At 47.4% G+C, this 22370-nt stretch overlaps 1 protein-coding gene across 8 annotated transcripts in view; it reads right to left on the bottom strand.

The window, feature by feature from the left end:
- ARHGAP26 (Rho GTPase activating protein 26) overlaps positions 1-22370 on the bottom strand; it is a 470178-nt gene that overhangs the window by 342437 nt on the left and 105371 nt on the right. For all 8 annotated transcript variants that reach the window (XR_004036031.3, XM_030841061.3, XM_060296385.2 and 5 more), the window contains exons 2-4: positions 11559-11654; positions 9881-9942; positions 4865-4936 (exon numbers count right to left, since the gene is read on the bottom strand). Coding sequence is in view for 7 of the 8 variants with exons in the window: in XM_030841061.3 (XP_030696921.1) it covers positions 4865-4936; positions 9881-9942; positions 11559-11654 (230 nt within the window). In the remaining variant the exon portion in view is untranslated. The remainder of the gene's footprint in view (positions 1-4864; positions 4937-9880; positions 9943-11558; positions 11655-22370) is intronic.

The following is a 22370-nucleotide window of genomic DNA, read 5'->3' as shown; positions in this document are numbered from 1 at the left end:
TAGCAAAAAAAATAAAAAGCAACAGCAACATTGCTGCCCAAGCATAGAATTTGGGATAATTAAAGTATGGGGCATCCAATAAACATAACTAGGAAGGCTAGCATGATACAAACTCGGTGTATCCTACAGGGAATGTGTCTACCTACAGACAAACATTAGATGGGAAGATACTTCAGTGAAAATACTTGAGTTAAGAAAATGGGATAATGGGTGATTTTTTTTCCTCCATTTGGGAAATGTTTATTATCCTATATTATTGCTTTCAAAGTTTTATATATATATATATCATATTATACAGAATAATCCCTGCTCCCCCAAAGTCACTGAAGTTCTATTTCTATTCCTTATTTTACAGATAAGAAAACTTAGATGCGGGAAGTTAACTTGTGTAAAAAGTCACAGAGAGTGACGGAGCTGGAGTCCGAGCCCAGGACAAGCTGCCTCCAAGTCCACATTCTCAGCCACACCTGGAAACACTGTCACAGGCGGTCTCTCTTCCCTCCACATTTCAGTGGGGATGGCGGACAAGGGGACTGAAAGAAGGTCTACCATGGCCTGGTAAACAGGATCAAATGTACTAACTGGGTGCATCATTCCAGCTTTTGACTCACGTGGAGCCCACAGCAGATATTTTTCTGCAACTCCAAGGCTTACAAGAGGAGAAAAAAATTTGCGGCCAGATAAGGAAGCTCAGATACATCTCTTCATTTAATGACGATATAACAAGCAAGCACTCTGTGTTAGGATCCTTCAGGCACTGGAAATATAATACAATAGAAGGCAGAAACGGCCCCACCCTCGTGGTGGGGCTGTTCCAGCAGAAGGAGAAACACAATTAACCAGTAAACAAACAGTCTGATTCCAGACCGCCGCAGGTGCCACGAAGGAAACCAACAGGGTGCAGTCCCAGAGATTCCTGCAGAGAAGTGCTCCAGAGAGGCCTCACTGGGGAGGGGAGGTATGATCCAAGACCTGCCCACCTCGTAAGGGGCAGAGTGGAGCCTTCCAGACTGGTAAGTGCAGATGCTCTGGGCAGAACACACTGGGCCTACGCGTGGAGGCATTACCAAGAAGCCGTCACCGGAAGCTCTGAACAGCACCCGTGACAGCAGAACACCATTTATCTGGTCAACGGCAAGACTCTAAGCCTCACAGAGTGGGCAGAATCATCATATACCCATTTGAGCTGGTATGTACCCATTTCTACAAATCTGAATTTTGCTTGAAAGTTTTACATACACAAACAAACACGCAGAAGCACGTGAAGACAAAGCTGGAGGAGACATTACTCCTTCAAACGAGGAGAGGTACAGGCAAGACACTTGACTCAAGCAATGCTTTTCCTTCACAGAAGTCAGCGACTTTGAGCTGGGGTTCCAACTCTGACTGATGCTCGCACAGGCACTCCACCAGCCTCGTCGACAACCCCCAAAAGAGAACCCTGCGCCAGCGGGCCAGAGGCGAGAAAGGGCTCAGCACCATGAGTCACTGGCATTCTGTGACTTTCTGGCAACTCGACCTTTGGGGGAATAACTCCTCTAGGATTGAGATCATGTTCTTAGAAGACAGGAGGGTGGTAAGACTCAGTCACTCAGGTACGGAGATGGTGTTCCCCTTCCAGGGAGTCCACGGTGGGTGGTGAAATGGATCCAGGACAGAGTTAGGATCCTGGAAATTATTCCCAACTCCGTACAAACCACTACCCCTCTGGGACTCAGTTCTCTCATCTATAAACTAAGGATGACTAGACGAAATAATGGCTCAAGTCTCCCCTTTCAGCTCAGAGACTGTCTAACAAAAAAAAGCATAAGAACACTCATCCCATCATAGGACTGTCAGGACTAAATGAGATAAACCATATCCAGTGCTTGGTAGAGTGCTTGGCACATGGAAAGTGCTCAATAGAATTCAGTGCTGATGATGCTGGTGGCGGCGGCAATGATGTGGTCCATCATCTAACCCCACCGCCTCCTTATTAGGACACCACTTGCTTTCCAAGTTCCACGTCCATGAAGGCGACCCGTCACAGCACCCACCACAACTTGCAGTCACACGCTTATTCATATCATTCTGTCCAGTGCCTTTCTCCCTGCACACCATGAGCACGGTGACCACATCTGCATTTACCTGCACCGAACAGCAGTGTGGAGCACGGTGCCGGGTACACAGCAGGCTCTCCCCTGTTTTTTATGAATGAACTGTGTGTATCGAATAGAATAGTTAACGTCAAATGATTTTATGACAGTGCTCTGAGCGGCACTTTATAGGAGTTCACTCATTTCTTCCTCATAATAACTCTGTAAGGTAAGCACTCTCAGTATCCCCATTTCTCAGCTCAGGAAACGTGTGGAGGTGGTCAGCAACCTCTCCACGTTTACATGCAAGAGGCACAAGCGGGATTTGGACTCAAGCAGTCCCACTCTTAGCCACTCTCTCTGATGTCTATTCTACTTTCACTGGAGAGCCCAGCTTCGGCTGCAGGGAAAATAAACTCCCCCAAACTCAGAAATCTAAAAGCAGGGCCACAGCTATGCCAAGCCCCAGGGTCCGCCCTACCCCAGAGCAGCCACGTTAGCACAAGAATCCTCCTCACGTGCAGCCTTCACCCCCAGAACTCTAACTTCTGCTTCCTGCAAGTAGCAACAGGTTGTTATAGCAACCGAAGTGCACCAGACCTGGGAGGAGGAGGAAGGGTAATTTTAGCATCACACGGGCAGACTTCAGAAGTAAGGTCTTTTTTTTTTTTTTTTTGCGGTACGCGGGCCTCTCACTGCTGTGGCCTCTCCCGTTGCGGAGCACAGGCTCCGGACGCACAGGCTCAGTGGCCACGGCTCACGGGCCCAGCCGCTCCGCGGCATGTGGGATCTTCCCAGACCGGGGCACGAACCCATGTCCCCTGCGTCAGCAGGCAGACTCTCAACCACTGCGCCACCAGGGAAGCCCCAGAAGTAAGGTCTTTGAGGTATTCCTGAGTCTGCTCCCTAGATGGCCCAGTAGAGGGGTTGTTTCTCTGTGTTCTCTTAAACACACGTAATACTGTGATATACATGTACGGGGATGGGGGGGTGGGGAAGAGGAACAGGTAGACTGAAAAAAATAAAATAAAATAACGAAGGGGGAGGGATGAGAAATCATCCCCAACGTCATCACCTCATTCTTCAACAGGAATGAGAGAAGAGAATGTGTGTGAGGGGAAACATGTTTTGGTGAGTGACTGTTTCATATAAATTTTTTAATTCTTGTGTTTCTCACCATCTATAGCCCCCAGCAAAGTACCTGCTCCTGTCACTCGGATCACTGATACTAACCCCAAAGGAACCCACTGAGCCTTCTGCTCTTCCTCCGTGGTAACTATGGTAACCCCCATGCCGCCCAGGGAAGAGGCTGGAGTGAGAGGCGTAGGAGACACCTACTGGAGAAGTGACTTCTGGAAAGATAACTCAGTGAATGAGCCACTGTGTATTTGCGGGAGGGGAAAGCACAGGCCCCAAGGCCACGAAAGAGACGGTGCTCCTTGGGTCTGAGAACTCAGAGAGGGGCACTCGGCATTTTCCCATCCATCCCTGGGCTTGTTTCCAAGTCTCGGACAAAATCTTAGTGGAATAAGACTTCCTTTAAACTATACATTCCTTAACCTCGGATAGAAGACCAATGAGCCCCAATATCCTCACAAATGAAAACTGTAAAATTGGTAGGGAGGTGCTGTAACAGTGGAAGAAGAATCTTGGCCATGGTCCCTCCTTCAAACTAGGGCCATTCCTCCCTCTTAATAACCCCGACTGAACCGAACATCTCTGTCACGTCCTAATCATATTCATTTTTAAAAAGCACATGCACTTAGTTGGGGGCTGAGGGGAGAGCACACTTCGTTACACTTCAGCTATGTTTTTCCCACCTACAGGCAGGCATCTCTCAAGGCCATTTCACAACTGAGTAAAATCCACACCTTCTCCACAAGTTAAGAGGGTGATGTTGCCCAAAACCCCCTGCAGGTGGCACAAGGGACTGCGGCCGAATGACTCACAGCTCCAGGAAAAAAAAAAAAAAACAGGAAGAAAATCTTGAAAATCCTTTTGCTTTCATTGATTCCAATGAAAACATCTTGCCCGCAGGTGGTCTCTAACACTCTACTGAAGGTCAATCTCGCTAGGGTTGTCTAGTGATTTATCACAGGGCAGGGGACCCCAGAGAATCCACCTTTAAAAAATGAATAAAATTCCCTTCTCAGTCTTTCAGTAACAGGTTAGAGTCAGCCAACTTTTAGCTATAGTCCCTCCAGGTCAGCTATAACAAATGGTGACCTCTGGGTTGAAGCAGTCCCGCTTTTTGACTTGCACAATGTGTAACACATATTTTTAAATTATTTGCCAGCATTTTTTGAAAGCCAGGAAATTTCATATAAAACTCTTTAACTTTTCAGTTTCTCTTGAAAAAAATGTAAAGGTCTAACGACAGAGGGCTCCTTTTCATACACAGCTAAAGTGGGCTAAGAAGAGGGTCCCCATGCCCCCAGGGGCCTATTTGCAACCCCCGTCCTAGGCTCCAGTCCTGGACCTCCACAAACATACAATTCCATGGTGTCCAAACACACAGGTATCTACTCACACAAAGGAGGCGTGGTTTCTTCCTTCGGATGATTTATGAACTAGCACAACATGATTAGATGTCAAAACAATAGAATGACAGCTCTAGGGTTGACCCCTCAGTCTTACTTCAGACACTTGTGAAGAACAGATGAGCTGGGCTCTAAGCTTATTTGTCCAGGATTCCCTGAAAATGGTGGGCTTAGATCTTCTGAAGAAGGTGTTGTGTTTTCCAGACCTCCTGCCCTAAAATCCAAGAAGAAGGCTTGCGAAATTCTCACCTTGGCAGCCCCAATCTGCTCCTTTCGAAATTTCTCCAAGGGAGTGATGAGCACTTCGCTGGCATTCTCAATCTGGAGGGGAAAAGCAGAGGGGTCGGGGAGGGGGACAGAGAAGCAGGGTCAGTAAAGAACCACAGCAGTGCTGGCACAAAAGGCCTCCGCATGCTTCAGTATAAGATCTCAGTAAGCACAATGGTGCACGTGTCACCTCTTCCTTACACCTGACCCGACAGCATGCCAAATCAAAACCCAGTCATCAGTTCAAAACACAGCATTCTTCCTGTGCATGAGTAAGATAGATTCTTTAAAAATAAAAATGAGCACCTCTAAAAATGTAAGCAACCACACTGATGGCAGAGCGGAACTGGTGGCAGAGTAGGGTCCAAATTTCAAGCTTCAGGTGACATCTTCTTGTAAATGCTCATTCAGCCAAGTTATATTTAAGTAGATATATTTAAAGGAGGTCAACACTGAGTCTAGGTTAACCCTCCCCCCAAAAAATCCTCCACTTTTGGGGGCATGAAAACCACCCAAGCCTGATTCTGTGTAGACCTACCTGTTCTGGACGGGGATCAGGTCGCTTGTACCTCCTGGCCACTGGCTGCTTTTCAACTTCATCTCACCGCGCTCACCCCCTCAGGTCCTGCCCTCAACTAAACGGTCACCCGAATGCACCTCAAATGGGCCAAACCTGCCCCACTTCTGAGCCTTTGCATTTGGCTGTTCCCTCAGATGCTTTGTCCCCAAATACTTGTGTGCACAACTCATTACTTATTGTAATTCAGGTCACCTCTTAAGAGAGGCCTTCTCTGACCACCAATGCAATCCAAAGAAACTTCCCACTACCCCACTTCTGAAGTGTTTTCTTCAGAAGACGTAAGCCAGCTGAAGTTTTCTGGTTCAGCATTACAAGACGTGCACATGCATGCGCACACACACACGCCACCCTCTTGTAAATGTTCACTTGTCTACCACCATCCCCAAAACACAGAAGAGTGCTGAAAAAAGGAGCACTCAAACATTTTTCAATGACTAAATGAAAGAATGATTTCTTGATTGCCTGCCAACTGTGTGACCACAGGCAAAACATTTAACCTCTCTGGGCTCTAATTTCCTCATCTGCAAAATGAGTGGGGTGGATTGCTCCAGCTCTAAGATTCTATGGTCTTTTCTAAGACAGCACAATATTTTACAATCTTTCCTTTTAAGTCATTCATTGCTCACTCGTCATTCAACTAATTATTTCAGGAATCTCGTCACAACAAAGCATTATTTTTCTAAATCACATGCCTATCCATTGCAATGAAACCAACAGGGTAAATGCCAGAAGCCATAGATGGAGAGAGCAAAGAACTAACTAGACAATGTGAGGGGTAGAAGGTGGCAGGTCTCCAAATTTATTGCCACTTGCCTTTTCTTCAATTTTGAGAGCACTTACTTTAAAAGAGAGCATTTTAACTCTAGAGTGTTGCAATGTTATTTAACTTGCTTGATTTTTATTGTCATTTGATGTCGCTTTACTGGCTCACTTATTTCAGTCTTTTCCACAAATCAAGTGCAGGTCTCTGAAACTCACAATGGAGCTCTGAGCCACTAAGCCATTGGTTCTCAACATTAGCCGAAGGTTAGGCTCACCTGGGGAGCTTTTAAAATTCCCGATGTCCAGGCCACACTCCAGACCAATAAATTAGAATCTCTGTACTTCGATCCAGGCAAAAGTGTTTTTTAAACTTCCCAAGTTGTTCCAGTGGACACCCATGGGAGAGAATCCAGCCCTAACTAGATGCTAAATATACAAAAGCCCTAACTTCCCACCTGGGAATCAGGACACCCAAGTCCTTGTCCCAGTCCTGCTACAGCACGCCATCAGCCTTCAGGAGACCTCACTTTTCTTAGCTGTCAAATGAGGGACTGCACACAGTGAGGAATACAGTCTGTCTGGGTCTAAGATTCTATGACTATGTAATTTCCACTCAGTTCCAAGCACTGTGCTGATATTCGAGGCACAGCGGTCCATTCTCTGCCCTTCAAGAACTCATATTTCGGGCTTCCCTGGTGGTGCAGTGGTTGAGAGTCTGCCTGCCAATGCAGGGGACACGGGTTCGTGCCCCGGTCCGGGAAGATCCCACACGCCGCGGAGCGGCTGGGCCCGTGAGCCATGGCCGCTGAGCCTGCGCATCCGGAGCCTGTGCTCCGCAACAGGAGAGGCTGCAACAGTGAGAGGCCCACGTACCGCCCAAAAAAAAAAAAAAAACAAGAACTCACAGACACGTGCAGTGACTATCAGGACACAGTGTGGTACATGCAGAATCAAGGCATGAACTAGACATTCAGAAAACACAAGGGATGGCCAAATATCCCATCTGGGGAGTCAGGGAAGGCTTCCCAAAGAAGGTACAGCTTTGCTAGGCTAAGCTGAATTGATGATGAAGCTGTCACAGGGTGAGGAGGTAAGGAAGGGGCTTGCGATGGCCAGATACTCAGACGCAGACAGTAGAAACTAGATTCACTGACATTAATAATAAAATTGCAGAGGCAAGCTGGAAAGTATAATCCAGTCATTGTTCCCTTACCCCAGACCTTAGCAATCTGCAGGGTATTCATCGTGATTTGCTCACCATACCCTCCACCCCCAAATAATAACTCTGCCAAGAATCAGACTCAAAAGAATCACTTCCCTTTCTGAGGCACTAGCACGTGCACAAACACACAAGCCTTCCTCTGCCTCCACCCACTACCATCCCTGCTGCTGCTGCTGCCACCGCCGCCCTCCTGATTCTGGTTCAGGCACCCAGCAGTGAGCAATCAAGGCAAATAGCGTCTCTCTCTGCAGAGCAGAAAGTGAGAGGCTTCTGCTCTAGTTGGAGTTTTAAAGAAATGCCAGCTGCTTTGGTATCACACGCACTTGGGTTTGAATCCAGGCTGTGCTACTTATTAAACTGTGTGATCTTGGGCATGTTACTTAGCAGCTGTAAACCTTGGTATCTTCATCTGGACAACGGTGATGATAAAGGTCCCACTTCACAGAGTCATCATGAGGGTTAAAGTAGAAAATGCATGGCTACATGTCTTGGTAGAGGCTGTGAACTGAACTGCATCCCCTCTAAAATTCATATATTGAAGCCCTAACCCCTGTTAAATTAAACAAGGATGCCATTAGATTGAGATGACTCTAATGCCTTAGCAGCCTACATAAGCAAACCAAAACCTCAAGGTTAAGAAACTGAAATCTAAGAAACTGAAACCAATCACAAACAACTAGACTTTCCCAAATAAGGCAACCGCTTAAGCTAGAGCCAATCAAATAATTTCCTTGCTTTGTTTACACATCTGCTATATAAAAGTCTTTGCCCTACCTCCTGTTGATGGAGTGCTCCTAACCACTTCCGGGTTGGTTCTCCCCAATTAGAATCAATTTTTTTTTTTTTTTTTTTTGCGGTACGCGGGCCTCTCACTGCTGTGGCCTCTCCCATTGTGGAGCACAGGCTCCAGACACGCAGGCCCAGCGGCCATGGCTCACGGGCCCAGCCGCTCCGCGGCATGTGGGATCTTCCCGGACCGGGGCACGAACCCGTGTCCCCTGCACCGGCAGGCAGACTCTCAACCACTGCGCCACCAGGGAAACCCCCTTGAATCAATTTTTGTTTAAATAAACTTAAACATGCCTCAGTTTATCTTTTAACACCTCCTATGTGATAGTATTGATATTTGGAGATGGAGCCTTTGGAGATAATTAGGTCATGAGGAGAGAATCCTCATGATGGGATTAGTGACCTTGTAAGAGACAGGACAGTTTCCCCAACCTTTTCTCTGCCCTGTGAGAAAACAGCAAAGAGGTGGCTGTCTGCAAGCCAGGAGGAGGGCCCTCACCAGGAACCAAATCAGCCAGCAACTTGATTTTGGACTACTCAGTCTCCACAACTGTGAAAAATAAATGTTTGTCGTTTAAGCCACCCAGTCTACGGAATTTTGTTACGGCAACCCAAGCAGACTAACACAGTAGACTTAGTCCTGAAACCACTGGCTGTTAGTACGGGAAGAGAAGAAAAATTCTCCTTGATGACTCTTCCCTGGGCCTCTGGAGCACTGCTGCCTAGAGACAAGCCCACCTGGCGACAGATCAGCATGCAGCTTCATTCCTGATGTCTTAGGAATGAGAGGAAGGCCCCAAAGAGCTTCCTGTGGATCCAAAATCCCTCATCTATGAATGCTGAACCACATCAGAATAAAGCCTTGTACAGAAGATCTCTCTTAAGAACCTGGAGATCAGTGTTTGATTCTCGAATTTGCACACTGCCTCTCTTTGAAGAACTTCTTATAGTTCCCATCATTTACTAAGTACCCCTTGATTGGATGCCTACCAACATGGCAGGCACTGCGTCAGATACCCTGGAACTAAAAGTGAAGGAGGGGCTTCCCTGGTGGCGCAGTGGTTGGGAGTCCGCCTGCCGATACAGGGGACACGGGTTCGTGCCCCGGTCCGGGAGTATCCCACATGCCACGGAGCGGCTGGGCCCATGAGCCATGGCCGCTGAGCCTGCGCGTCCGGAGCCTGTGCTCCGCAACGGGAGAGGCCACAACAGTGAGAGGCCCACGTATCGCAAAAAAAAAAAAAAAAAAAAAAAAGTGAAGGAGAGCTCTTGGATGGGTTTAATAAGGTGAGAAGGAGGGGAGCAGGGTGGGGCACCTTCATTCCCATTCTGCCAGTAAGGAATCTCAGGCTCCCAAAAGTTAAATAATTCAAAAGACCCACCTTAAGTCATATACTTTATATATACACCTTATAGTGAATCTGTAGGAGGACAACAATGTGGTTCTAAGTTATCCAGGGTAATCCTTTAAATATTTACAAAAGGTTTCAAACCCAGCAAGGATGAGAAGATGAGGCTTGCTCATGAGCCCAGAGCACTCTAGTGGCAGAGCCTGGACTCAAACCCTGTTCTTCTGACAACAAATCCTGTGTTCCCTCGATGTGACCACACTGTCCAGGACCAAGGGCAGCCCAGCCATACTCACCATCCGTATCCGTTCATCTTCAAGATTCCTGAGGACAGTGGCAAACTCCTGCAAAGACCTTGCTGAAAAAGAGAAAGAGGCCGTGAGGTGGAAGTAGAGTGACAGGCCTTCCAGATACAGCTATTGTGTTATGGACTGAAATCCCTTGGCATATGCAGAGACCTAAAGACAACTCTTCCCAAGGCTCCCCTTATCTTTTCATCATTAACCATTAAGGATGACCCAGAAATGCAGGATAATCCACCGGGCACTCTAGCTAGGGAAGGGTTTCCTTCAAGGAAAAGACCTGCCTGTTCCTGAGAGAACCCAAGACTGATGGGATGCTGGCCAGCTCCCAGGCTCCAGGCTGGACCAGGCAGAGTTCCTCTTTGGAGTTCAAGGATTTCCTGCCCAGGATTTGACCTCCTCAACCTTTGTCGTGGGGTTGCGTCAGAACCCAACCGTTTCTTTGCACCAGAGCTGCACAAACAACACTGCTGGCATTGGAAGCCACATCTCTGGCTTTTCCTTGGGTTCCTCCTCTCTGAGTCCTCGAGCCCCTTATTACTGCAACACAGCTGGCAGCACAGCAGTCAGATGTGGACAGTCTCTTTCGCTGGGATTATTCCAAAGGTAATAAGCATTGAATACAATAGCCCTAAGGATATTTGAGACATTCATGTAATGCTGGGAAAAACATCTGTATAATCAGGAGTTACAACAATGATACGTTTTCACCACTCTCAGCTGTCTCCCAATTCCCTCTGCTCATCCCCAGATCCTGATTTTCTGCATGCTAACAGGGAATCCATAAGCATTTGGTGACTTAATTCAATGTAATTTGCTCAACTCTTCCTCACTTAATGGAGTCAACCAAGATGCCCAATGGAAGAATAAGGTGCAATGACTAGGCCCTGACAAAGACAGGTGTCTTGACACTGCAAATCCTCTGTGCTCAGTGTTGCCCACAGAAGATGGACAGGGGATGGTGAAGAGCGACACGGCGCAGCAAAGCTAACAAATTGTAACCTCCGCTCGCAGCCTCTTGTTAAGGAAAATGCATGGGAGAGGTGGGGGCGTGACCCGGACATGAAGCTCCTCTCCCCATCCGAAGGCAGCGACGGCTACAGAGCTCTAGCCAACTGTTGCCAGGGCAGAATGAGGGGCCGGCTGCTCAGGCTCCCCAATTTTCAAAGAAGCTAGAAAACTGGAACTTTACATAAATTCAACTTCCATGGTAATTCAATTTTAAAAAATGAGCGCCCAAGAAAACATGGCTGCATTAGGACCTCAGCCCATGAGCCATCACCTGCAACCTCTGATCTAACTCTTCTCCCATCTACCCGTGTTCTGCTTTTGCTCTAATTCTAAAGTACTGTGGTTGGGGGAAGAACGTTGCAGAGCCAGTCAGAAGCAGAACGCTAACAGAGGGCGGAGACAGGAGCCCCACAGCGAACCTTCCCGCTTTCTCCTGCAGGCCGCAGGGTGAGAGCCACTGCAATCCCAGGGCTCTGAGGAGAAGCCCTGGAGAGCCCCGGGCCCTGACCTTCACTCAACTCTGCCCGCTCCACTCTTAATACTGACTTCTTAATTTACAACACTTACATACTCCCTATTCCAGGGGAAAGACTCAGGGAGGACACTGAAAGCTGTGGTACACAGTGGACTTTTTAAACTCTTGCATGTGGTTATAACTTACCTATGCACATTTCATCATCTGTTTCTGCATCTCCTATGCACTGAAACTTAAATTCATTTAAGGAATCTGCAAATTTCCGCTTCGCTGAAGACAAATCTAGCAAAAAAGAAAAAAAAAAGAGTAAAAAATACGAATTACTGAAATAAACCTGCTTTCACGTCTCCTGCACTTTTTAGTCCTTTTACTAATACAGCAGCTAGCAGATATGTTCCTGAGTCCATCTCAGAGCACAAAAGAATGTAAATTCAACAGAGTGAATACTTGTTTATAACATGAAGTAATTCAGAAGTTAATATTTTTGCTACATGTGCTTTAACAAGTCTGGTCCTCACTCTCTAACTCCTCAGGCTACGCATCGAGTCCTGCCGCCTCCAGCTGACACCCGTGGGGGTCAGCGAAGCTGCCCTCACTCACATGAGACTCAACAATACCTCCAGCCCAGTGCCACGCACAAGGGAGCTGGCACAAAGGGCTTGGAACTTCACAGGAGCAACCAGACCACCCCTTCCGACTCAAGGACGCGGGAGGCCCGAGTTCTCAGAACCCTCTGGGCTCCACTCAAAGCGGAGCAGCCGCCAACCTGACGAATCTCCACCTGAACCAGTTTCCTGGGTCACCTCGTTCCACCGCTGCCCCGAGAACAAAGCCCTGGCACTGTTCCGAGTTGGGGTGAAAACACACCCCACACATGGTATCTATAAAGAAACCTCCTGGAGGCCCTTGTCAAATTTAAAAAATAAGCTTTCATTTAAGACAGTAATAAAAGCCAATGATCCTTCCTGAACCCTCAGCTTCTGTTAAGGGTATAAACCACCGAGGCACCTTTAAGTGGCCTGACAGACAAGGCTGCTAGGCACAAACATGCTAACTTAATTCCACGTGCAGCCTTCCTGCAGATGAGGCTAATCATTCAAATTACCCTCGGACATGTTTCCCTCACTGAAGGGGAAATGGCATTATGTTCCAATTCCCAGAGGAGGGAAAGATGAGGCATAACCGGCAACGAGGTCTGGCTTCAATAAGGTGCTGGGGGGAGCGGAGGGCGGGGATTCTGGCTTCCCAGATCAACAGAGCCTCTTGGAATATAAGCATCCACGATCCTCAGCCCTTCTCTTCAGCTCTTAGATTTGTCCCTCGAGGTTAGGGGTCACGGTTTTTCCATCTGCTGGTTTGTCTGTTTCCTCTCCAGGTACCTGGCACTGCACCCTGCTCAGTACATGATGAATAACGCGCGTGTATGGAGGAGGGGGCTGGGGGACTGTACACAAATCCAGCTGCCAGTGTTGAGTTCTCCGATCCCAGTGTCCATTCCAAGCAACGGTGCCAGTGGAAGAGCCAGGCAGGGCCATCCTGCTGTTCTCAGGTCTGAGGCTCCGACCACCGTATGGATACCAGGGGCTCCTGCTCCGGGACCACCCTCCCAACCTGAGCTCGGGTGACGCAGGTCCCCAGCTAGCCGTGGCTTGTGCAAGGAAGGCCCTCTGCTCGCTCGACACCAGAAGAGGAAGGCACTTGGAGTGGAGGAGAACACAGGAGCCAACGGCCAGCAGTCTCTGGTCTCTCCCTGGTTTGGTCAATTTAATGGAATGGTTCTTGGCCAGAAGTCCAAAGATGCCGACAGGGGAATCAGGCATCTCTTAAGACTGGCCAACCCAGGCTGAGGAGATCCCCAAGAACACACATCAGTCCCTGGCAAGTCAAGAAAGAAACAGATGCATCTGAAAGTAAGAACACTGTGGGGAGGAAGGACAGGGGCGGCCACAGGCAGGCAGGAAGAAAATGAGGGAGAATAATCTTTCCCAGACAAAGACAAAGCCCTCCGAGAGGCCCCACGTGTGGGCTGCATGGTACTTAGTCTTGGGCAGGTGGTACTCAGTCTTGGCTTTGCCAGAATGTTCCCCTGATCAGAACTCACAGAGAAAGGCCTGAGCAAAGAGTAAGAACAGGACTGCTTCTCTATCCGTTCAGCAACCCCCCTGTGCCTCCCCAATAGGGCAAGCAGGACTCAAGCTGGACCCTCTTCTCAACAAAGTGGAAAAAGAGAGAGAAGTCAGCCAGGCTTGGGAAAGTTCCCGGCACACACCTGAAAAGCCATGCTGCCAGGGGCAGCTGCCAGGAAGGATCAAGGAGTGGCCCATAATGCACGACGGGGCCTCTGTGGGGCCTTCCACAGCAGGCCCACTGAACCGGGAGCAGCCCCGTTAGCTTACAACCAGAAGGTAACCTGATTCCCTGTGCGGTGGCACACAGCACACCCCGAGAAGCGCTGTGGGCCCCACGAAGCCGAAAAAGAGGCCAGTGCCCTGGATGGGAGATTAGGTAACGAGTCCTGGTATGGAGTCAATACTGGGCTGTGGGCCCAGGAGGACAGCTGGGTAGAGTGAGAAGCCCAGTTACTGGAATCTGAAAAGGAACTCACCATGGGCTTGAACGACACATGCCAGACACAGCACTCTCTGGGTAAAGGTACAGTGGACACCTGCTGTTTCCTTATTCAGCATTACTCCCCGAACTTAGGAACATCATCTCCAGCTTGCTTTGGAGAACCTCCCTTCTCCACTTGTGTTACATGGGGTCCTGGTTCTACACTGGTCAACCCCTTCCCCAGCCCCTTGCCCTCACCCCAACCTCCACTGGCCCCTGGGTTCGAGTTGCAGCTCCAACATTTACCAGCTATGGAGCTAATCCTGGGTTAGTCATAAAGTCTCTGTCAACTCACCTCACAGAAGTTGTCACCCTCTGAGTGAGGAGACCCACCGAAGCTGCGGGGCTGCCAGGATAGCCAGCGAGACACATGGGGGAAGCACTCTGTACACTGTCAGCTTCAGTTCTGTTCAAGGATGGGCTACTCTTCCTTAATGCATTAGTCCTCCAGTAACAGGACCCAGGGAAGGGAAGCATGATTACTGGTACTGAGAGCTCAGAGAAGTTAAAGGACTGACCTGACATAAGAGCACACAACCTCTAAGAAGTGGATCTGCAACTCGATCGAGTCCTCTGAACTGAGGTCCCTGTGGGCACACCATGCTGCCTCACCCCATTCAGATCAACTCCTCTCCATTACTTGGGACAACAGAGAGGACATCCAAAAGAGAACACCCAAGAGCCACTGCCTCTTGGCTACTGCCACCCAGTAAGAGTGCTGGCATCCTATGCAGGTGATCATGTTGGATATGCAGCTGCACAGAGACTTCTTTCTGGAGCCTTTCACTCCGATGCTCACAGGAATCTCACATGCACATTCCAGTAAGAGGAGAGGAGAAGGCGGGGAGGCTGGCGCTGGGTGCATGCCAAGCTCCGTGGCCCCCTGCTCACATAACCCCACTGTTTTATGTTCAGGCAGTGCAAGACACAGCGAGCAGCCAAGCAGAGGCAATAATATTTACTTTGCAGAAACATCTGTTGCTAGAAAGGCAGAATGCTGGCCAGAGTGGGGAGAAGGCGTGACTGGCAGCCTCTGGGGAGGACAAGGATCTGCTTTACACAGTTAAGGAGGCTCTGCCGCTGAGTGAGGAGACCAGGCGGGTCGGGATGTGGAAGCAGCTGGAAGTCTGGGCCCTGACGGGCTGCTCCTAAAGCTGCCTGCTCACTGGGGGACCAGAGAAAAGTGCCCTTCTCTTCCTGGAGATGCCATGCTCTGCCACAGCAGACACTAATTCTGCAGAGTTTAAGAGAGTAAGCCAAGCATAAACCTTTCTTTCACCAAAACAGCTGGTTTATCCTAATTTTTGTTTTGTTTTGTTTTGTTTGCGGTACGCGGGCCTCTCACCGCTGTGGCCTCTCCCGTTGCGGAGCACAGGCTCCGGACGCGCAGGTTCAGCGGCCATGGCTCATGGGCCCAGCCGCTCCGCGGCACGTGGGATCCTCCCGGACTGGGGCACGAACCCGTGTCCCCTGCATCGGCAGGCAGACTGTCAACCAGTGCGCCACCAGGGAAGCCCTATCCTAATTTTTTAAGTTAGAATATACCTTGATTTACACAAGCTTTACCAGTAATAGCACCAGTCAAGCCACTTCCTTTTTTTCCTTTGGTAAAACTTAACACACATGTGCACAAACACACAGGCTCGTGAACACGCATATAATGAAGGACTCAAGGTAACCTTACAATTATATTTATTTTCAGTGCATCTGACCTCCAAAGTTACCAAGATCGGACATAACTACCCTTAAAACGTTTTGCTACTCTGTCACATGTTCCTGGACTTACAAACTGATTACAGTTAATAAAGACCAACTGCCGAAAGAAGCACTTGAAAGAGGATTGGCCTCCTGGCTGCTTAAAACACAAGAACACCAAAGTCCCTAGGCCTTGTTAATGTCTCCCTTCTCTGAAAGCCAAATTACACTTACACTCTGTGCCCCATCACCCTGCATTTAGAATGACTCTGGAACTATTCATGAGTGGTTTTGTATCACAATGCACAATGAGTGCCTAGGACAGGGCTGAACAAGGTAGCCCTCAAAGCCTGTTGCATCCATCTGATTGGCCACAGCAACACAACTTGGCTTGTCTGGAGTGTCTGAGATTCCCCAGATGAGAGGACCCACGATGAGAGCTGAGAGGTGGACGTGAGCCCGAGAGGTTACAGCTTTTCCCCACAAGCCCCATTCCCAGGTAAAACTCAACACACTCAAAATGAAATTCTCTGTCCCCTCCTACCGGCTCCCCAGAGAGCCAACCAAGGGCCCCTTCCTATGTCCTTCATTGGGCAAAGGGCACCATCATTCATCCTGCCACACAAGTCAGAGTCAGACACCCATGCATCGTCCTTGACGGCAACGGTGTCCTTCCCAAGTCTGTCCATTTTGCCTCCTAAGTATCTCGGTTCTGCACACTCCATCACTACCAGCAACCCCTAAACCAAATACCCCCATTGCCTGGATAACTGCAGTTGCCCCTCCCTGGTCTCCCCACATCCACTTTTGTCCCTCTGGCAGTTCTCCACCCAATCGTGTCGGCTCCAGCAGTGAACCCTGCGATGGTTTCCCAGAGCTCTAAGAACAAAGACCAAAGTCCCTTCCAAGGCCTGAGAGGTCCTGCAGGGTCTGGGCCACCACCTCCCAGTGGGCTCTAGAAACCCTGGCCTCTGCCAGTTCCTGGAACGGACCCAACTCCTGCCTGCAGCCCTCAGCGCAACAATTCCTTCCTCCAGGAAGCCTTCCCTGACTCGTCTAATCAGACCAAACCCTGCCCCAATTTCACTCCCAGAATCCTATGTACCTCTTCTTCACAGCAATTTTATATCGCTCAGGTAATTATCTGATTAGTATCTCCCTGACTTGTAAGTTCCATAAGGGTGAGGACTGTGTCCCTTCATGCTCACCACTGTAGCCTCAGATCATGTATCCTCAGAACCTAGCACAGTGCCTGACTGAGAGTGGGTGTCACAGAAAGAACAAAGGGAGAGAGGAAGTCAGGCACTCCACTAGTTCATCACACTCAAAGGTGAAATTCCCGATTTTATGCTTGATGAGTGAAAACAAGCAGATTAGGTACATTAGGTGAAACTTTCCAACTTATGTAAGTCTGGTTGGAGCTTACATATGTAAGAATGTGCTTACTGTTAACATACAGCCACCTGCCCTGATGCTGTCCATTGAGGAAGATTCCCACGGAGCTGAAGAAAGAGCTGGCAGCGTGCACGTAAAGTAAAACCTTCCCTACACCAAGTGACCAGGGAAAATGAGCTACAAACACGCCAACTGTTGGGCACAGCTAGGTGTCCCCTTTCAGCCCCAGCACATCCCCAAGCCTGGAGCTATAACAGATGAAAGAAGCATTCCCAGTTGACTCTTCTCTCTTTCCCCGTATCTGGGCAAGCTGAGAACACATCCTACCAAAACCTGTGCTTGGAGAGAGGCATTTCCCCAGGTCTGCATGTGGCATTTTAAACTGAGTAACTGTAAGAAAAGCAAGCGACGTCCCCTTGTTAAATGCCTGAACCCTACATTATATAAGCAAAAAGAAACAGACCATGTTCAAATCTTACAATACTAACATTTGTCTAGTTTCTCTGATGTGCAGCCTTGCCTGTGGCCTCTAGATGGCGAGCAGCTGTATCAGAGAAGGTGTGCCAAGACTCAAGGAGAAACAACAGGGCCAACCTTCAACCTGTCCCACTGATGAAGACACCCACCGGAGAAGCAAATGTCCAGTGGACATTTGTCAATCAGCAATGGAGGGAGGGGCCCTGGCCTCCACGGGGGAAGAAGTGTCCTAATACATTCCAAGAAGCTGCGTTGATCTTATCCATTCAAGCCTGAGACATGGAGGAGAAGGGCTGGAGGGATGAAGTCACCACCGAAGTGTCTCTCGCATTCTTTCAAATCTGGCTGGAGAAGACTCGGAAAACCTCTCATCTCTCCAAAGGGTGATATGCCCACCAACCACAACAGCCACGGCACGTCACATAAAGTCCATTCTGATGACACATCTGCGTGCTTTCCCTAAGGCCATTTCCCCTAGAACTTCATTTCCTAAATGAGGCCATAGCCAGCACTGACTCTGGAGAATCTGTTTTTTCAACCAGAGCACTAAGGGTAATTAAATTTTCAGAGTTGATTTTTAAAATGAAATCAAATAGAGAACAAAGAAAGGTGTGTCATCCTTTTCCGGATGAGGTTTCTGATTCTATTTGCATGAAAACATCCTTCAAGAATATGGGAGACCAAACCCACCTTAATCTATATCAAAATAACTTTAAATATATTATGCATTAGTTTATTGGATACTTACTGTGTAATACGTACCTACTAAGCAATTTAAATCATTTTGTCCCTACAACCATCGTACTGAGCACGTATTATTACTCCCATTTTGCAGACCAGTAAACAGACTCAGAGAGGTTAAATAACCTGTCACAGCCACACAGTTAATAACCGGTAGTTTAAGAAACCTGGTCTCTCTGATCCCCAAACTCTTAACTATTATACCATATTGTCTAATTTACTCAAATATTTGAGAATCTAATATCAGTGTGCTCAAAGGAATAAAAAGATGACATGTACACATTCCATATCCTGGAGGAGAATACAATTTAGAAGGGTCGATCTGTGTATACAAACATAAATTTAAGCAGTGCATGTTAAGGCGATCTGAGAATTAAAAGAAAAAAAAATAGCCACAGAAGTGTAAGAGGGATACTATTTCAGCTGGGGCCACTGAAGGAGGCTTCCCAGAAAAAAAAGAATAGGAAGTGGCATTTGAAGTGCACCTTAAAAGTTCAGTAGTATTTGGATATCTAGAAATGGGAGGAGGTGCAGGGCAGGGAGGCAGGGATGGGAAGGTATTCTAGAAGCAGGAATGGGAAGCAAAGAGATGCAAAAGGAGAGGACCTACCGAGAAATAGCAGGAAGCCCAGCTTGATGGATAGGAGATAAGACTGGGAAGAGAAGTTAAAAGGAACTGAATGCCAAGCTAACGAATTTGAACTTCATCCCCAAGGAAATGGAAACCAGATTTTTATACAGAAGAGAGACTAGATCAACTTAAACACTGATTAAGCCTTTCACTAAGGAGCTAGCCCAGAACTTAGTTTGGGAACTTCTACTCTTTCTATCCCACTTCACCCAAGAACACATAACCACAGTCAAGGGGCTTTCTCCCTGTGGGATGACACCTCTCAACCTGGACGATGGTGCTCACCACTCAGCCTGGAGATGAGGAGAGCATGAGGGATTCAAAGAAACTCTGCTCCCTACCAAAAAATCCAAGTTCAGGTCTAGTTATGAGTGATCAATAGCATCATCACGGTATATACATAATTACAGCTGACCCTTGAACAACACAGGTGTCAATCACATATAACTTATAGTTGGCCCTCCATATTCACAGTTCTTCCACATCTGCAGATTCAACCAACCACAGACCACGTAGTACTGTAGTATTTACAATGGAAAAATATCCACATATAAGTGGACCCACCCAGCTCAAACCCACGTTGTTTAAGGGTCAACTGTATATACAAATGATGTATACAAAGACATTTGTATTTCCCAAGTGCTATATTAGCTTTTCCTCATAAGAATATTGAGAATTTAAGTGATTACATTTGATCTTCTATAGATAAGGAAATCAAGGACTAGCTGAATGACAGTGCATGTCACATAGTAGATGCTTAATGAATATTTGCTAATCAATGATCATTATGTTAAGTGAGTCAGCATCAGACCTACAATGTATAAAAATTAATAAAAATTAATAAACTCTAATTAAAATAGTGTCAGGAGGCCAGAAGGGCAAGCTCTCATGCCCTACAAAGTTAGTGCTCAGGAGGAAAAAGACTTCCTCTTCTTGCCTGGCAAGAACTTAGCCAATGAGAGACTGTCACAAGTCAGCCAATGAAAAGCCACTATCCTTTGAACTCTCAATTCCTCCGGTGGATTCTTTGTTTACTACAGCCCTCCCAGCTTCCTTCTCCCCTCTTTGAAAGGGTTCTCCTCTCTTTGCTGGGCAGGGACTCACATGTGGCTCACCATGATTGTAGACCCCAAAAGGAAAATCTTTGTTGATTCCAAATAAACCCACTTTGTACTAGAGAAATAACTGGCAGTCTATTTGTTTGAGGTCAAGATTTTGGTGGCCCGAATGGGGATCCAGAGAAGACCCCCAACGACTCCAAGGCTCGTGAGCAAACAGGTGTGACACCCACTTCAAGCCCATTATTGCTCACTGCTTTTCTCACCAACCTGGGGCTGGAGGGTAAGTTTTTCTCCCTCTCTCCAAATCCAAGCTTCTGCCCTCTCTGCATTTTGAACCTCTGCAGATCTTATTTGGGATCTATTTTTAAGACTTTGTCCTTTCTGGTTAAGGCCTTGTTCTATATTCAAGCACTCACTTGGCACTTCAGCCTGATTTTTGAAGTCAGGCTGTTCCAATTCAAACTGTGCTAGCCTTCGGTCCATTCCTTTTGGAATAGAGGCTGTTTCATTGGAACTGTGCCACTTCAGCCTTGGGCCTGATTCCTTTTGAAGTAGGGGCTGGGGCTGTTCTACTGGAACTGTGCTGTTAAGCCTTTGGCCTAACTCCTTGGGGACTGAACTGCTCTAGTGGAACTGTGCTGTTATATCTTTGGCCTGACTCCTTCAGAATTAGGCTGTGTCATTAGAGCTGTGCTGTGCAGCCTTCAGCTCAACTCTTTCAGGACCAGATTGTTCCCTTAGCACTGGCTGGTATTCGGCCTGAAGTCTATTTGAGCTGTTTAGGCTGTTTGAAAATTACTCTCTGCTCAAGAGAAAAACCTCTGAGAGATGGGAGCCCAGTTATGTGACTATTTTGAGGGCACTCCCCACATCGGGATTCCAGCCAGTTTTGTTTAAATACCACAATCCTTCCTCAGGCGCATTTCTAACTAAATGGACCTACCTAACCAAAGGCAATTTAGAATATCAAAGCCATTATGGGGAACTTTTGAAATCCCCAAACTTTTCTTAAAACCGAATTGGACAACCACAGCTCAAAAATTTCCAAAACTGAACGAAATGCCTATTTTGATTGGTATTTTGAGGCTTCTAAACATTATCAGAAGCCTAAAATTGCCTTTCTGCAAAATAAGATCTTAAGATTAACTGAGACAAACAAATGATTAAAGAAAGATAAAGTGGCTTCTGAAGCCTCCAGCTCCTCTTCCTGGGTTCCTTTGTCCCAGGCTCTGCCTCTGGTGCCATCTTCTTCCTTTCCTTCTCTGCTACCTACACCTCTATACCCTCAATTCCCCAAGTCTCTGGTCGAACTTCCCTTTACTCCTGAAACTCTTCCCACCCCCTTTTCCTCTAAACCTATCAGAACCTGATCCTCTAATTAAGTTTTCTGAGGATCCAGAGGCCAAACACTTAATTTCTTATATTCCCTGGACTAAAGTTGAACTGCAAACCACAGTCAAAGATTTTCCCAAAGTAACCAAAAATCCTCACAGATTTGCTGGGGAATTTAATATAGCCATTCAAGTTTATCAACCTTATTGCTCTGACTTATATCTGCTAGTCATATGCTTGTAGGTGAAGGCCAGGCCCAGCATTGGATGAAAACTGCTAATAGGGAAAATCCTGAAGGTCCCTAGAATTACAACTGGGAAACCAGCCCACTCACTGACTTACTGTATTAACAGGCTCAGGCAATCACTAGGCAACTTCATCAGGCAATTCCTAGGGCTTTTCCAAAGTCTGTTGATCAAAACAAAATTCAGGCATTCAAACAAACTCTGATGAACCTGTTCATAAGTATTACAACTGACTTCAGATTATTTTTAAAAGAAATTCTGGTCTTCCTTCAGATGTTGATTCCATTCACACAGCTCTTAACTCTATGTTTATTAATGGGCTAAACTGGGACCTTTCCCTTCTAGTAAGAAGGACCAGGATGGAATCCACTCCAGATTTAGTTAATCTGGCAAACCAGCTCTCTCACACTGTGGATGAATCACCTAAAAGGAAGACTGCTGTAATTCTTAATCTTCAACTACAGCAAATGAAGGCCCCAAAATGAAACCAAAACCCTCCTAGTTTCTGCTATTACTGTAAAGAGCCAGGACATTGGAAAAGAGATTACTACAAATTTAAGCACTTCAGGTACCTTCAGCTCTCTAACCAGCCTTTCCAGCGTCCTCCCAATTCTCAATGGCGGGGCTGCAACGAACTATAGAGGCTCTTCCCAACCCTCCTTCTTAATCGGCTAGGAGAAATATTTCTCCAGATTATGGATGAATCTCTTCCAGTCCTGACATTGGAGCTACACTCTCAGTGCTCAACCCCACTATGACAAAACAGCCCCAGCCTCAGGATACTAAATGAGTTCAAATAGTGAGGATCTCT

Source organism: Globicephala melas, chromosome 3, assembly GCF_963455315.2.
Source record: "Globicephala melas chromosome 3, mGloMel1.2, whole genome shotgun sequence".
NCBI lineage: Eukaryota > Metazoa > Chordata > Mammalia > Artiodactyla > Delphinidae > Globicephala > Globicephala melas.
The sequence above is the reverse complement of the archived record's forward strand: the minus strand, read 5'-3'. Positions and strand labels throughout refer to the sequence as shown.